General features: G+C 37.8%; 1 protein-coding gene across 3 annotated transcripts; it reads right to left on the bottom strand.

Annotated features, from left to right (window-relative positions):
• Positions 1–3,570: 3,570 nt before the first annotated feature.
• On the bottom strand, positions 3,571–14,916 carry LOC127639317 (chloride channel CLIC-like protein 1). 3 transcript variants are annotated; one of them, XM_052121246.1, is made up of 9 exons: positions 14,682–14,816; positions 9,178–10,051; positions 6,750–6,857; positions 6,146–6,368; positions 5,715–5,845; positions 5,511–5,610; positions 4,752–4,849; positions 4,519–4,665; positions 3,571–4,432 (listed from the first exon to the last, which is right to left on the bottom strand). In XM_052121246.1, exons 2-9 carry the CDS (start codon positions 9,181–9,183, stop codon positions 4,349–4,351), a joined length of 897 nt encoding a protein of 298 aa, XP_051977206.1. In that variant the 5' UTR covers positions 9,184–10,051; positions 14,682–14,816; the 3' UTR covers positions 3,571–4,348. The 3 variants fall into 3 exon arrangements, with proteins under 3 accessions (XP_051977206.1, XP_051977204.1, XP_051977205.1); XM_052121244.1 differs by lacking the exon at positions 9,178–10,051 and having other exon boundaries at positions 14,682–14,916; XM_052121245.1 differs by lacking the exons at positions 6,750–6,857; positions 9,178–10,051 and having other exon boundaries at positions 3,573–4,432; positions 14,682–14,916.
• Between the last annotated feature and the right edge of the window lie 1,084 nt (positions 14,917–16,000).

The raw sequence follows: 16,000 nt of genomic DNA, 5'->3' as shown, positions 1-16,000 counted from the left end.
TTATCTGTCCCAGTTTTCATACTCTTTATAATCCATACATTTATTTACGTCAGAAAATTCTTAACACGCCTGCTGTTTTCTGAAGGTACATACAGACGGAGACTGGTGACACTGGCAGTGTGGATACTCATGAGGATTCACTCTGCCAGTGCAACTCAGTCTCCATGAGTAATTTTCACCTCACAATAATGGTAAGATATAATTCTTCTTTGACATATAATTGTTGGTACTCCTTAATTACTAAAATAAGTAACCTATTATCTTAACCATTAACCATTGCTAGAGGTTAATTAATATGCATGTGTAACGGGCCCTGCTCGACCCACTCCGAGCAGGATTCAAACTAGCTTCAGCCGACATGGGAAGCAGGCGCGCTAACGAGGAGGCTAAAGGCTACAGCCCCTAGCATGCCTCTTGAGGCCAGGGGAGTGAGGTTTACACATACCATACAACTATCACGTACCAGCTGGCTCCCATTACACTCACCCCCCTAAATCTCACTCCCATTCTGGTCACAGCACCACTGTAAACGGTCCTGCTTGACACGCACAGAGCGGGATTCAAACCGATGTACTGTATGCTGGCACGGGAGGTGGGCCCACTAACGAGTAGGCTAAAGGCTACAGAACCAAGCACGCCTCTTGTGGCCAGGGGAGTGAGGTTTACACATACTGCACAGCTATCACTAGTCCTATAGAGTCTTCCTCTGGCCACGACATGATACACAGGGTGAAATATTCGTTGTGCAGCCGAACTGATCCATGTTAAATCTCCCTGTAACTGGGAGAATGGGATGAGAAAAGATCTCTGGATCAGTGGCAGAGAAAATGACTTAGTTCCTAAAAAGATTCTACATTTTTGTTTTATAAAAAACAAGTAGTTTGATTCAAGAAACGGACCGTTTTTTACATTTTGGTTGCATTAAAAACGATTCCATTCAAGTAGTATCAAAATGTGCCTTTGAAGTTTTTGTGTCTGTACTCACCATGGATCAATTAAAAACAGCATGCACTGAGATGACTTAGGTGGAAAATATACATTTATTCATCAGACTTATTCCTTGATCATGTTATACAGGCATTCCCACTGAATTTTATCCTGAATTCTGAAGAACATCACAAGTTGACTGGCATTGTCAATGGGCACCGCATATAATGACATATATGATGCAGGTTCTAGTGTTGGACTTTGCTGCTTTAGTTAAGACAGTAGTTATTCTTCATTATTCATATTGGCTGCAATGTTGATGGAAAAACAAATAATACATATTCATGTTACTGATTCATTATTATATATATGACGTGATGGCCTACTTTCTAAATATCTGTTTGTTTACTATGTTGTTTTGACATGAGTGTTGTACAGTAGCTAGCATGAACTGTAATTTCTCTTGTGTGCAATGCATACAAATGCATTTGTATGTAATGCATAGGATAGCATAGAAGAGAAAGTGGCTTGTGAGAAAAAACACAAAAGTAATGCTTTACTTTCCATAAAAATAAATTTTTAATCAATTAAGTTAAGGAGTAGCTCATACGAATGAGTTACTTTTAAAAGTAACGTTACCCAACACTGGTTAAAAGTCCATGTTATGCACCAAATCGTAATTTTTGTTCTGGTTATTATTGGGATTTTAGCGCCATACAAAAGGCATCTGGGATTTCAATCAGTTTGGACTCTTGTTGCCTCTATGTAATTGCCCGTCACAGTGAGACTAAGAATATTTTTTAGAAAGAAAATATCAAATAAATTAATTGGCTATTAGCTTTTTCCACCATATTAGTTATCACTATCAGCAAAATCAAATATAGGTTGACCTCTATTATCAGGACCAACAAATACATTATGTATTTAAAGGTGTTAGCAAGCTATTTAATGATACAGTAGTGAGATATGCCATATTAGGTACTTTATTTGTTGAATGCTTCATGAATAAAAGGACCACAAGCTACTTTTATCACAATGAAATTAATTATTGCTTGGCTTTGAGCCAAAAATGTATGGGAAAGGTTTAGTTCTTGTTGATTTTCTTTATTTTTTTCCTCTTTTACAAGCATGCTGACTGTAAAATCCGATCCTTGAGAGGTAGATTTTATTGCAGATGGGTCCCTCATTCCCAGGGTCCCCCTTGAGACAATACAATACAGGACAATAATTGTCCCGTACAGGACGTCATCATTTCGAGCCAAAATAAAATGTATAGAGTATATAAAGTTGGTTGGTAAAAAACTGCTGAAAGTAGTCCATATGACGCACATTTTATATTAATTCGAAGCCAAACGATGGCTTTGTGAGACAAAGTGAACAAATTTGTCATTGAACATTGAAAATCTTCCCCTTTATAAAATATGGCACATCAAGACTTGTTTTGCTAGGTTTGATGTGTACAGTTGAAGTCAGAAGTTTACATGCACTTAGGTTGCTGTCATTAAAACTAATTTTTAACCACTTCACAGATTTCATATTAGCAAATCATAGTTTATGATTAGTTTGTTTTTAAAATGTCAATTGATATTATTAGTTATCTGCAAAATAATGTATGATCCCCAAAGGTACAGGGTGTCTTATTCATTGTGAAACTGTTTCCTTAATGGCATGAATCACACTGAAGGCCTAGACTGAAAATGCATGGCCCGCCACTGGCAGTTACTCACCTCTATTCATGTTGCGGAGGAAAAGTCTCAGTTGCCTCCGCTTCTGAGACAGTCAATACAAACATCTTATCACGTCGCTCATTGTGCATGACACCGCAGAGACTCACAGCATGTGGAGGTTCATGCTACTCTCCGCAATCCACGCACAACTCACCCCATTGAGAGTGAGAACTACTTAAACGTGACCACAAGGAGGGTACCCCATGTGACTCTACCCTCCCTACCAACTGGGCCAATTTGGTTGCTTAGGAGACCTGGCTAAAATCACTCAGCACACCCTGGATTTAAACGCGTGACTCCAGGGGTGGTAGTCAGTGTCAATACTCGCTGACCCTGGCCACCACGAAAATGCATATATTATGTGTAATATTATGAACCCAAAATACCATCAACTGTAATACAATTGCTATTCTCTTTTGAAGGATTCCCCCACAGTCCAAAGCCAAGGTAGGTCAAGTGAATAGGAGACACTAAATTGCCTGTAGGTGAGAGTGTGAGTATGACTGTCTGTGTGTGTTGCCCTGTGATAGACTGGCCACCTGTCCAGGGTATTTCCCTGCCTTCAGCCGAGACAGCTGGGATAGGCTCCAGCACTACCGTGGCCCTACATAGGACAAGCGTCTATAGAAGATGGATGGATGGATGTTTTGAAGGAATTATGTATAAATAAAAAATGATGTAATTGGTGTTATCTTTGTGGAAAAGAGACTCATTATAAATCACTCTTAAACTTTTGTCCTGTTTTGCACATTTTCTTGTCTTGTTTTAAGTGTTACATTGTTTTAGACATTGTATTGGCTGAATATTCAGTTATATTTTGTTGAATGAAATATGTTATAAATATATCATTTATTTCTTGCAGAAGGTGAAAATATTTCTGTTTTTAAAGTGTCTCTTGTTGTGTTTGAAGGACTGTGATTTTCTGTACAGACTCTTTCAATTTTTATTTTTAACAAAATGTTATGATTTGATTATACTGTGTTATGTATTAATAAATTGATATGAAAAATGTATAAGAAGAGAACGGACCTGTGCAGGCTGTCTAGAAAAGGTTCAAATAGGATTCTTGATGGTTCTTGAATGAACCTTAAAAGAGGGTTCCAATTTGAACCTTTATTTTAGGATTTGTTTTGGTTTGTATTTGTAACGTAGTTCGATGGAAAGGAGGAGGCGAGAACCGGCTTGATAATATAAATAAAAGTTTAATTGGTAAACTGAAACAAAAGACAAAACACACACATGACGGACATGTCATCTCTCTCTCGTCGCACCACCGTCTGCCATCGGCCTTTATCCCTCTCGGAGGCTTAATTAGCCTGATAAGGGACCGGGTGTGTATAATCACTACCCGGCGCCGCCCTCCGCCCTGCCACAGTATTGTTTAATTTCTTATATGTGAACATTTCTGCGTATGGGTAGGCATGTGCTTCATGAGTTGCCTATTTTTTTACTTATTGTTTAATTATTGATTATTGAAGTCTTTATGTTATAAGTGGAAATGTAAAAAATCTCTCTTTTTGCACAATTGGACACTTGTACAGATCTAATATACTTCACAATACACATAATACACATGCATTTGAATTTCTGATATTGTGACTGTAGCCTTCATTGCACATCTCTCCAAAGAAAAAAAGAAAAAAGATCATTATGTCAAAAGTTTGGGGACCCTGTGAATGTGGGACCCTATAGAATCAACCTTTGTTAGCTACGTCCCTGAATCTGGGGCCAGGTAAGGCATGCTGCATAGTTGCTCGGGTACTTCCATACAATAAAACCTGTGGACGGAAATGGTGTGGTTGTATTACTGTTTTCAATATTTAAAAAATACAACTATAATAACTTTGCTTTTCACAGCTCTCACCACAATTGCTAGTGCAATAATAAAAAGCACAGGGATCTGGAGAGTGATTGGCAGATCCTTCAACGACGCTCTTATGAACTCATTGATGCCCTGCCCAATTTGCTTCAGGGGATCTGTCACGAAGCTGGTTATGGTGACTGTGATAGCCTACAAAAATGTAAAAAGCACATGCATGTATTTAATTACATCTCTCGTCAAAAAGTTAATGTTAAAATAAGAGATACTGTACACACCTTTGTCGGTGGTACAAGTAGAATGGGATCCACCACCAGGACCTCATAGTACTTTTTGCAAGGGTCGTCTTGAAGAGTCCATGTACTTCTATACCACTCTAAATAAGCATTGAAAAATTGAGCATAACGGCTATGGAAAGCAACAGTGATTGACGATTTTGACAGCGGCCTTCGTTTCGGATATTTTTTTCACATTGATTTTCTCTATAGAGGCTTGACATAAATTACATGATTAAAGTGTGATAAAATGTTTGTTCTACATGATATTACTGTGATTGAATGGCTTACAGAGTTCATTGACGTGGCGTCATCATGACAACAAATTTGTAATATTGGATGAAACTTTACACAAATAAGCTAAGTAAGCAATTTTATCACACTAAAATCATGTTAACAAGTCTATACTTCTTCTGTGTATATCTTGTGGCTATAGTTTTAAACCGGTGTGTATATTAATGTTAATGGCCCCAGTCGCTTCCATTGTAAGTGCATTACTGTACGGGTTGCAGTCCCTGATGGCACACGTACATCACTCGGAAGATATATTTTTTAGGTTGTTTGCTCATCTGTAATACGTCATTAAGACATTTCATCTCTGATGTCAATTAGATATTTATCAGATGTCTTAGGACATTTTTGATTAGATAGTTTGTAAATCTGATCTTTTTAAGATGTTTAGCAGATGTTAATATGAATAGGTTGCTTTCCAGATTAAAATATTTAAAACTGACTGTGCTGTCTGAGGTGTATTAACCTCACCTGACAAACTGTCCTTCCAGTCCATTTGTTTCATCCCACTACATTTCTCATTGAAGCTCTCCATCTGCACAACATTTTTCTGGTGCTCAGAAAAAGCAAGCTAGTGAGAAATTTAAATAAATAAATAACAATATTAAAAAAATGATGTATACATACAGTACTTTCTACATATGAACCTCTAGTACAGAGTATTAAAAAAATTACCATATAAAGATAGAACCAGTTCCAGATAATGCTAATAAAAAAGCAGACAGTAAACCATTTCTTGAACTGGAAAAACCAGGGCCACACAACCAACATTATAAGGCAGATAATCAGAACACACATAAGAATCTGTAGAACAATAAATATGGAGAGGTATTATCAAAATGCATGCATATACAGTAAAATATCATATAAATATTATAGGCCTTCTTCAAACCAGTGGATCAAGTACTATTACAAGTACTATAATATAACATTTTTATATTTTAAAAATGCTTGTTTGGGTTGCTATGACCCCTTCACATCAATTCAAGAAATCTAGGCACAAATGTTGAAGCATCGACATAGAACTGAGCAAGAAATATTTCTTTGATTTTGATCTGTGAACTAACTTTTTCATTTAACAAGCATACTTTTGTAATAACTTAACTCCATGACAGTGTAAATGTCTACATGAAAGGTATCTTCAAATCGCCACTTCCAAGCTTCATGGTCATGGAGTTTGAAGTTGACCAGAATTTGACTGAGAGCCTCATCCATGCCTCCAGTGGTCCAGCTGTTTTCATCATTTAAAAGCTTCTGGATCTCTGCCACTGATTGCTTGGACAGCTTCACCTCAGTGTCATAATGCATGACTATGTTTGCATCATCAAGCTGAAGATAAAAAAATAAATAAATTGTGAAACCTGAAGTGCAATTCTTTGGAGAACAAGGAGTGTCATTAAAAATGAAGGAATCAATTTTCAGTTCATTAATTTGAAAATATAAAATATGTAACAAATTAGCCACTAAATTGACATTTTTTTATATAATTAATGTTGAAAATGTACTTAGCCTGTAAGTAACAATTAAATAATAAATTACTAAATTTTTAAATGCAACTTAAAAATGTACAACATTGTTTTTTATTAGATCAATATATAAAGTTATGTTTTTAATGTCTTTATTTTTTAATTAATAAACCATTTTCCTTGTTTTTTGTTCTAGTCCTCCACAATGCCAACTCAAATCCCACTAGAAATTATAAATATGTACATGGGCAAGTTTTTCAGTTTCTTTAAGAAGCTTGGAAAGGAAACGCTTGAATACTGGAAGACATGCTGGCTGTTGGCAGGTGGTAGTCCCCCTCTTTTTATGTTCACCCTAAAACAGAGGTAGCATTAAGAAATATTTGTTTAGTCATGCATTCCACAACTCCATTTCCATAAAGAAAATAAGCATTAATCTTTATAGTTTCAAAATATTTGCTTGGTTATCTCTAAAGCAGTCTCGCATTTGTGCTAGTTCATTAGACAGGACATTAAGTTGTCTCATTATGGTTGTCTGAAACCAGTGTCCTTAGGAGGTACCATAAAAAAAAAAACACTGCCTGTGAAGTTATTGGCCTCGCCCAATTATGCATACTTCCATACTACATTATAAGAAAAGCAGTATGCTCATGGGGTAGAGTGTCCGAATTCTCAGTATTCATAAAAGAGTCATCAAGAAAAACCAGGATGAGGTCACATTCAAAATGCAGAATTTTTAAAAACAGCGGAGAACAGCAAGTTGGACAGGTTTTTTTCAACTGTAAGTGATATTTGTACCAAGAAAGCTGTTCAATGTGATTAAATTGTGCTTGTTTAACAAAACTGTAATAAATAATTTTCATCTTTTTTGTTGTTGTTGTGGTTGCATGTCACGACACGATGCCCAGTTCCACAGATGAAGTACGGTCGAGAATCTACTGACTGGCATTGACTGACTGGGCAGTGAGGTAGCAAAGTAGCTTCTTTATAAGCTTTCGGACGTATACTGTATGTACCGCTTTTCATAGTAGATCATTTGAGTATTTCTCACATACTGTTTTGTGAATACTGAAGTTTCAGGCACCACACTCCATTGGCACACTGTATTTGGCATATTATGTAGCAGGGAACGCAGCCTCTGTCTTCCTACTGGTCTCCACCGCTTTCGCAGGAGGGATTGCATGACGGTGAAATTACTTCCTGCCTGTGATTGGTGTGGCCTTGGAAAGATTCCTGCTACTTTCAAAAAAGCAGGGGCGGATCTACCATACTGTCATGGGGTGGAAAATTCCACCGTAAGAAAAAGCATTGCAACCCCAGCATACGTATCCAAATGTATTAAATATAAATGTAAGTATATTATAAATTATTTTTACATATTATATGGGTTTATTCATGTCAAACTGCCGAACGCACAAATGACTACAGACCCTTTTATTGATTATAGCGGCAGCCAATCACAGCATCGACCAATCGCATACTTAATATTGCAGCACATGAACAGTGGCTCTTGTGGGTTGATGAGCTTATTTCCTCAACAACAATGAACTCATGGACAAATAAATTAAATAAAAAAGGTAAAAGATAAATTTTACAGTTGTTTCCAAATATTCACTGAATGATTATTAGATACATCGCTGTCAGTGATGGGTTGAGATGGGTGAGACGTGTCCTCACCACTTTTTGAAATAGCTTTCGTCAGGTACAGGGGCAGAGTGTTCATTAGGGCGATATGGGCAACGCACTGCAAAATGGGAAAAGGGAGGGATTTTTTTTCTAACCAATTCTATAACGGCAACAGTCATTATCAGTGTTCTAATCTAGACGTCTGATCTGCCACTAAATGTCCAATCAGGCTAAAGTAGTGCTTAAAATGGCCCCTATAAAATGGCCCCCTAAATAGCTGTTTGAGATTGTCTGCTTTCGGGAGAGTGAATATTGCCACTCAACTGGATGAGGGATACAGGCTAGCTGTCCATCGCCACAACGATGAGGTTAGCAAGAACCGCCACATTTGCCGAGTGTTTCAGTTAGCTTTGCAAGGCAAAGATGAAACCGAAGGCTCCACCAACCCTGGTATTTTTCTTGGACTGGTCAACTTTGTGACACAGTTAGATGAGGTGTTTGATGATCATCTTAAAAATGCTAAAGTTTTCAAGGGCACATCAAAGACAATTCGAAACGAGCTACTAGAGTGTATGCTAGCGGTCGTGAGGGAACATATTGTGGGGGAGGTGAAGTCGTGAACTTCGTAGCCATCCAAGCTGACGAGACCACGGACGTTTCTACACAGACACAGCTGGTGCTTGTGCTGAGGTACATCGATAGCAACCATAAAGTGCAGGAACGCTTTTTTGAGTTTCTTCCCATCTCGGAATCAACCTCAATCTCAATTGCCAGTGTGCTTTTGGAGAGACTGAATGGGCTTTTGCGGACGACGAGAAAGTTAAACTTATTGCGCAAGCTTAAGATGGAGCCAGTGTGATGAGGGGAGAGAGGGCTAGTGTGCAGCAAAATGTGCGTGAGCATTTCAAGAATGCCCATTATGTGCATCGCTATGTGCATCAGCTGAATTTGATCATGCAGCAAGCTGCTTCTCGCATCAAAAAAGTGAATATTTTCTTTTCCGATCTGAGCGGGACTGCAACTTTTTTTTCCCGGTCACCCAAACGGACCAGCATTCTTGACCAGACTGTTGCACGAAGACTGCCCAGAACTTCATCCACACGGTGGAAATTCAACAGTAGAGTCGTGAACACTGACTACGAGAATCGAGACGACCTCATACAATGTTTTGAAGCCATCAGGACGGGTTCATTGGGTTCATTTTGACCAGCCCACCATGAGAGAGGCATCTGGCTATGTGAGGATGCTACATGATGAAGATTGAATTTTTTTCCTGTGGCTTTTTCACAAAATCATGCTCCACGTCGATACTCTGTACCAGAAGCTCCAGAAGAAGGACATCGATGCTGTCTTCATCAAACGGGCCCTCGACAGCTTCACAAGCAGTGTGCAGGCCATAAGGTAAGATTAAACAATATCATTCGATAGTTCTCTTTTAGAGAAGAGGAGACTGAAGAGGTCTGCGACACCATCCTGGATCACACCAAAGCAAGGTTCTCTTTCACTGGCCACCTTGTGAGTGCTACCTTACTGCAAGCAGATATGTTTGAAAGGTACTGCCATTCATTTCCTGATGAGGCTCTGAATGCCACTGTGAATGCATACACCATGCTGAACAAGGCAAAGCTCAAGACAGAACTCTCTCTGATCTTTGAGAATCCTGAATTCAAGGGCTGCTGTGGTGCACTGGCACTGTACCAGGTTCTCATGAGCTACAACCTCCAGGAGATATTCTCTGAGACTGTGACTCTGTTGAACATCCTCATAACTACTCCCATGACAACAGCAGAAGCTGAGAGATGTTTCTCAACTTTGACATGAGTTAAGACATTCCTGTGAAATTCAATGGGCCAGGAACGTCTGAATGCAGGGAACTAGTCCTCAACATGCCTGATTTCAACGAGAAAGTCATTGACCGCTTTGCTGCATTGAAAGAGAGAAGAGCACAGTTTCAGTACAAGTAATGTGGCCTCTGTCTCTCTGTCTGTCTCTCTCTCTCTCTCTCTCTCTCTCCCTCTCTCCCTGTCTGTCTCTTTAACACACACACACACACACACACACACACACACACACACACACACACACCAAATCAGTTCATGGTTGATGTTGTTTTAAATAGTTATTTTCCAAAAAAAAGTTTAAAAAAAAATCTGTTCATGTTCATTTTTACAAATCTATACAATTGGCCAGAATATGGTTGTTCATATTTACAAAGCCATACAAATAGCTGTGTTTACCTTTCTAGAAATTATTTTCAAATGCTGTTTTCAGGCAAAATATCTATCACTGTTCATGTTCATTTTCACAAATCTATACAAGAGGGCAGAATATGGAAATCTATACAAATGGCTTATTACCAATAACTTGCATCAATGTTTTCAGTAGCCTCTATCAAAAGCTCCTGCTCGCTTGCTGTGAATTATGCTCTGGTGCACATATTTCCAATTCAACCATGAAGCCTTTTTGAAGTAAGTAATTAATGTGTATATCAGAATTCTTTAGTTAATCTTGGCAGCACCTCATCATTCTGGTTTGGTGTTCAATGTGTAAAGCCAAGATGCACAGACCACACCAGGTCAAGCCTCACTTGTTCATTAACTTAATTGGGACAACGTTACTTTGCTTTTATTAAGTAGCACATTGGTGATATCCTACATTCCAGAAAATTTTGTTCTAAAGATCCACTTCTCTCAACAATTTGTCTACTTGTATTTTCAGCTGATATTTAATTTGTTTATGGAAATGCAGATTGTTTATGCAGTGTTGAGGAATGTGAAAGAACACCCTTGATTATTTTGTACTGTGATAACTTATTTTGCTTTTGTAAGCCAATACTTTTGAGATCAGTCAATAAATACTTCCGGTATATACTTATATGCTTACCCCTTCTTTATGTTGTTGCTGGACATATCTTTTTTAAAATGTGTCCTGTTTAGCTATTTTACATCACACAACATTGGATTAATGTAAGTAATGAATAAGTGGAATAATTAATTGCGGAGCCATGTTATTTTTGCTTATGAAGGCTCCTGGATGCTAATTTCTTACATAGCTTTCCACCTGTAACTTAAAGTATGTAGCTACAGGGGAAATCTGTACCCATTGAATGGGACACCTTAATCATTAACAGAAAAATTGCCCCCCCCCCACAGAGAATGTTTTCAGGAGCCGCCACTGTTCAGGTATGTGTATAATCCAGATAAAACATCTCCAGTTCTTAACTAGGAGTTTCTATTTCATCTATGACTGGCAATCCGACGATGGAATTATTATATTTTTTTTATATTATGATAAGTGTTTGTTGTGGTTATTATCAGTGTCGTTTAGTGTCAGCAGTTTTTCCTGCAGCTCACGCCATATTCTTTGTATGTAGTGTGTTTGTGTGTGTGTTTTTCTCTTTTTTGTTTTTCTGTGTTTGTCTCTCTTAAAGGTGGGGTATGTGATTTGCAAAACGGCCGGCAGATTTTGAAAATACACAACTCATAAGGTCCTACCTTCTCTCCTCCAACGCTGGCCCTGACTCCACCCATTCGAAAAACATGGACGCGCAATCATGCACGAGCGAAAACTCAGATGCGCGAGAGCGAGCCAGGCTAGCATAGGTTGGAGTTTCTGCATGACGTCACCATTTACCTGCTAAGACCGTCAACATGGCACAACATTCAGCGTTATGTTGCACCAGATATTATTAACATTCAACAGTCACATAAATCATTAGTATTGTTAGAAAATTGATGTTTTTGAAATGTAAATATATATTGTATAAATATAAAATATATAAAAATATATTGGACGTCCTGGTTGTCACCGAAGTTTATGGCTAAATATAGGGCTGACCGATATAACGTTATCAGATGAGATTGTTATGCGCATCTCGTCAGTAAAGCACGTAACATAAAGTGCATTCATTGATTAGTAAATCGCCATCAGCTGCTGTCAGATGGAGCGGCGTATACTACACAGAGCCGTAGTTCACTAACAAGCTGGGCCGTGATAATGAAGGGTAAATTGCCCAGCTTGTCAGTGATGAACTACAGCTCTGTGTAGTAAATGCCGCTCCATCTGAAAGCAGCTGATGACGAACGGGACACGCGCGCCAGGGTGGTGGGGGGAGGGGGGCATGGTACGACCGTTTGATTGACACATTTTCTGTCCAATGATTCTAGATGGTCTTGAAAATGATCGGCTGGAGTTTTTCGAGTCCTGCCCGTTCCACAGATGATTAAATTGCTTAATTTTCATTTCAGTGCTTCTAATTTACAGCCAGTAAGTGGGTTAGGAATAGGATTTCAAGTTATTTTGAAAAAATGGTCAAAAAAGAAAATCACATACCCCACCTTTAATCGCTCTCAGGTGTGGGGTAACCAGGTGAGCTAATTGTTGATGGGGCGCACCGGTGCGCAGTGTGTTTCCTCCCTATAAACTGAGTGTTTCTGGGCTGGGTTGTGCAATGTGCAAGATGGTTGTTTGTGAACTGTGCTGTGCAATGTGAAAGATGGTTGTTTGTGAACTGTGCTATCTCGTTCACGCGGGCTCAGGTGCATTCTGGGTTCCTTCTGCTGGAGCAGAGAGTTTGTGGTTGTCTCTGTCTGTATTTCGGAGTTCGCTGTTCTTTCATATACAGAACTGTCAATAAATGTGTCTGTGTTTCCCTTACTCACATCTCCCCACATCTTTTATTGCATTTTATTTTTAAAGTGTAACACCCATCCACTGATGCAATCTTGTTTTCAATCAGATCAGTCAGTCATGTTCTTGATTACATTGATGATCAATATATTCATCTACTGACTAGCAAAATTCCAAGACTGATAGCTGCAGATGTAGAAATTAAATTACCATATTATTTGAAATATTTATTTGGGTGCTTGAATCGGTTGATCAAAATAGGTCATTTAAAATAATCTTTTATTGTGCATAGCATAATTAATATTCATGAGATTTGCAACACTGCCCCCCACAGTATAATTTTCTGTACACTTTATTTTTATTTAGACCTAACTTTGTGTTAATTAAATGGATTATTCCAGCTGTTAAAAAGGTGATAGGCTAACAGGACTTTATTAGCAGAATAATATGGGATATGCATGCATTTTCCATCCATGGCTACACTTAACAAAGATAGTGAAGTTTAGTCCAGATTGCCGGTTCTAAATGTCGAGCTAAGGAACATTTAGAATTTGTTGACGTGTTTAATAGACAATGTCTTGGTGCTCTGGACATTTTGTTACTTATTTTTTATTATGCAAAAATATTATGATGATTTTTTATGTTGGCAAATCAGTATCAAAATGGTCACTATGTGGTTTCTGTGGAAATGCAGTTGAATCACAAATTCACGGACATTTGTGATTTGATAGTGCCTCCGATTAATGACCTAGTACTTGTTACAATGACGCTTGGTAACTTCTTCCATTAGAACTACGCATGGGTGCTTGCTTTATTGTTGCCACACCTCATAATCAGCATGTCACCCCTTAAAAAAATATCTAGATCCATCCCTGCAAAAAAAGAGACCTTTCTCATAAGAGCTGATCCTAAATCTGTTGTGCTGTATCAATTGTTGAAATGGCTGTTGAACATGTAGTAGCTTGTGTAACCCTGATAAGAGAATTAGATGGGTAATAGGAATACAGTTTGTGTATTTTATTATTTAAAAGAGGTCATTACAGAATTGGTTTCATTTAGGTATATTGTGTACTGTTCCTTTAAATACATGTGCACTTACATCACAATTATGTGCACATAGAGCACATAACTGGTAATCAGAAGGTTGCTGGTTCTATATCCACAGCCTCCACCATTGTGTCCTTGAGCAAGGCACTTAACTCCAGGTTGCTCCGGGGGAGTTGTCCCTGTAATACGTGCACTGTATGTCGCTTTGGATAAAAGCATATCAAATGCTTAAATGTTTTCATCTCTTAATTGGTGGCTGAATGCAGACAATTGATTTGAACCTGATGAAAGTTGATTTAGTTAGAAAATTCCAGAAGGAATATTATTTCCATATTTGTAAAATTGATGTTTTATGTTCTTATATTTTTGATGCATTCAAAGTAATTTTGGTATAATATAAATTCAAAAGGAAAGAAATTGGAAATACCTTTGTATTTAAAGTGATTTAAATATTTTAAACACTTTAAGAACTTAACCGGATATGTTATATAATATGATAAGCAATGTAACAAGTACACAGTCAATGTATAAGTAAGGTCAAATTTGTCACTTTATGATGTAAATGTCATGGATTATGAACATTTCACCTCCCTAGCCGAATCTAGTTGCGTAGGCCCATTGGTATTCAGAAATTCATTATTATTGTAAAGAAAGTTTAGAGTAATTTGATATACTGTTACACTTGCTTTGTTACCTGCTCGGCTGATTAGTATTAGCTGTTGATTAGACAGCTATACCTTGAATGCTTTTTTGTTCATATGTAAATACTGTAAATAGTTAGGAGGTAAGAGGCATTTAATTTGTGTTTACATTGTAATAAATTGAAGATATGTAGAAACGTGATAACTATTGCATGCTAATAAAAAAAAACTCTCACCTTTATGGGGTCAAACGTATCAGTCCATACTTCATTGTTATGATCGATATATGCAAAGGTAATAACTGACAGACCACTAAAAACAAAGAAACTCCAAAATCCAAACAACGAACAGCTTGACACCCTCATGATCACTCCTAATGGTTTGATTTAAATAAATAAAATACAAGTAAAAAGTTAAAGATCAATACAGAAACACTCGCAACAGGTAAAGTTGCATGAAGACTCAGGCACAGAGCTGTAAAACAGGTTATGTAAATTTCTGCATCCTGGTACACACTGATGACTAAACCAAACTAGCAGGTTTTCCACGTCTATTCTACCAAACATGCTTCTACACGTTAAAAAAAATAGCTGTCATAAGATATTTGTAAGAATATTTTGTATACTTTTTAAAGAATGCCTTACTTTAAAGATAAGAGGAACTCTAGGAGGACCTTCAGCAACCTGTGTTTCACCTGAACCCATTGCAGATCTATCATTACCTGAAGAGTCCCATCCAACTAACTATTTCTAGTGTTTGCCTCTCTTCTCAGTTGCCTTCACCAGCAGTGAAGCTTGGTAAAAGGAGAAAGAGGAAGAAGCCCGCTCCAGCATGTACAGTTGAAGTCAGAAATGTACATATACTTAGGTCATTAAAACTGATTTTTTTTAACCACTCCACGGATTTAATAATAGCAAATTATAGTCATGACACAAGTAATTTTTCCAACAATTGTTTACAGACAGATTGTTTCACTTTTAATTGACTATATCACAATTCCAGTGGGTCAGAAGTTTACATGCACTAAGTTAACTGTGCTTTTAACAGCTTGTAAAATTCCATAAAATGATGTCAAAACTTAGGCAATTTGTCAATTTGCTTCTTATAGGTGTACTGAATTGGAGGTGTACCTGTAAATATATTTGAAGGCCTACCTTCAAACTCAGTGCCTCTTTGCTTGACATCATGGGAAAATCAAAAGAAATCAGCCAGGACCTCAGAAAAAACATTTGTGGACCTCCACAAATCTGATTTATCCTTGGGAGCAATTTCAACATGCCTGGAGGTACCACGTTCATCTGTACAAACAAGAGTACACAAGTATAAGCACCATGGGACCACGCAGCCATCATACCACTCAGGAAGGAGATGCATTCTGTCTCCAAGAGATGAACGTGGTTTAGTGTGAAAAGTGAAAATCAATCCCAGAACAACAGCAATGGACCTTGTGAAGATGCTGGAGGAAACATGTAGACAAGTCTCTATATCCACAGTGAAACGAGTCCTATAACGACAGAAAAAAAGACAGACTACAGTTTGCAAGTGCACATGGGTA

Source organism: Xyrauchen texanus, chromosome 48, assembly GCF_025860055.1.
Source record: "Xyrauchen texanus isolate HMW12.3.18 chromosome 48, RBS_HiC_50CHRs, whole genome shotgun sequence".
NCBI lineage: Eukaryota > Metazoa > Chordata > Actinopteri > Cypriniformes > Catostomidae > Xyrauchen > Xyrauchen texanus.
This window is presented reverse-complemented; position numbering and strand designations above follow the sequence as displayed.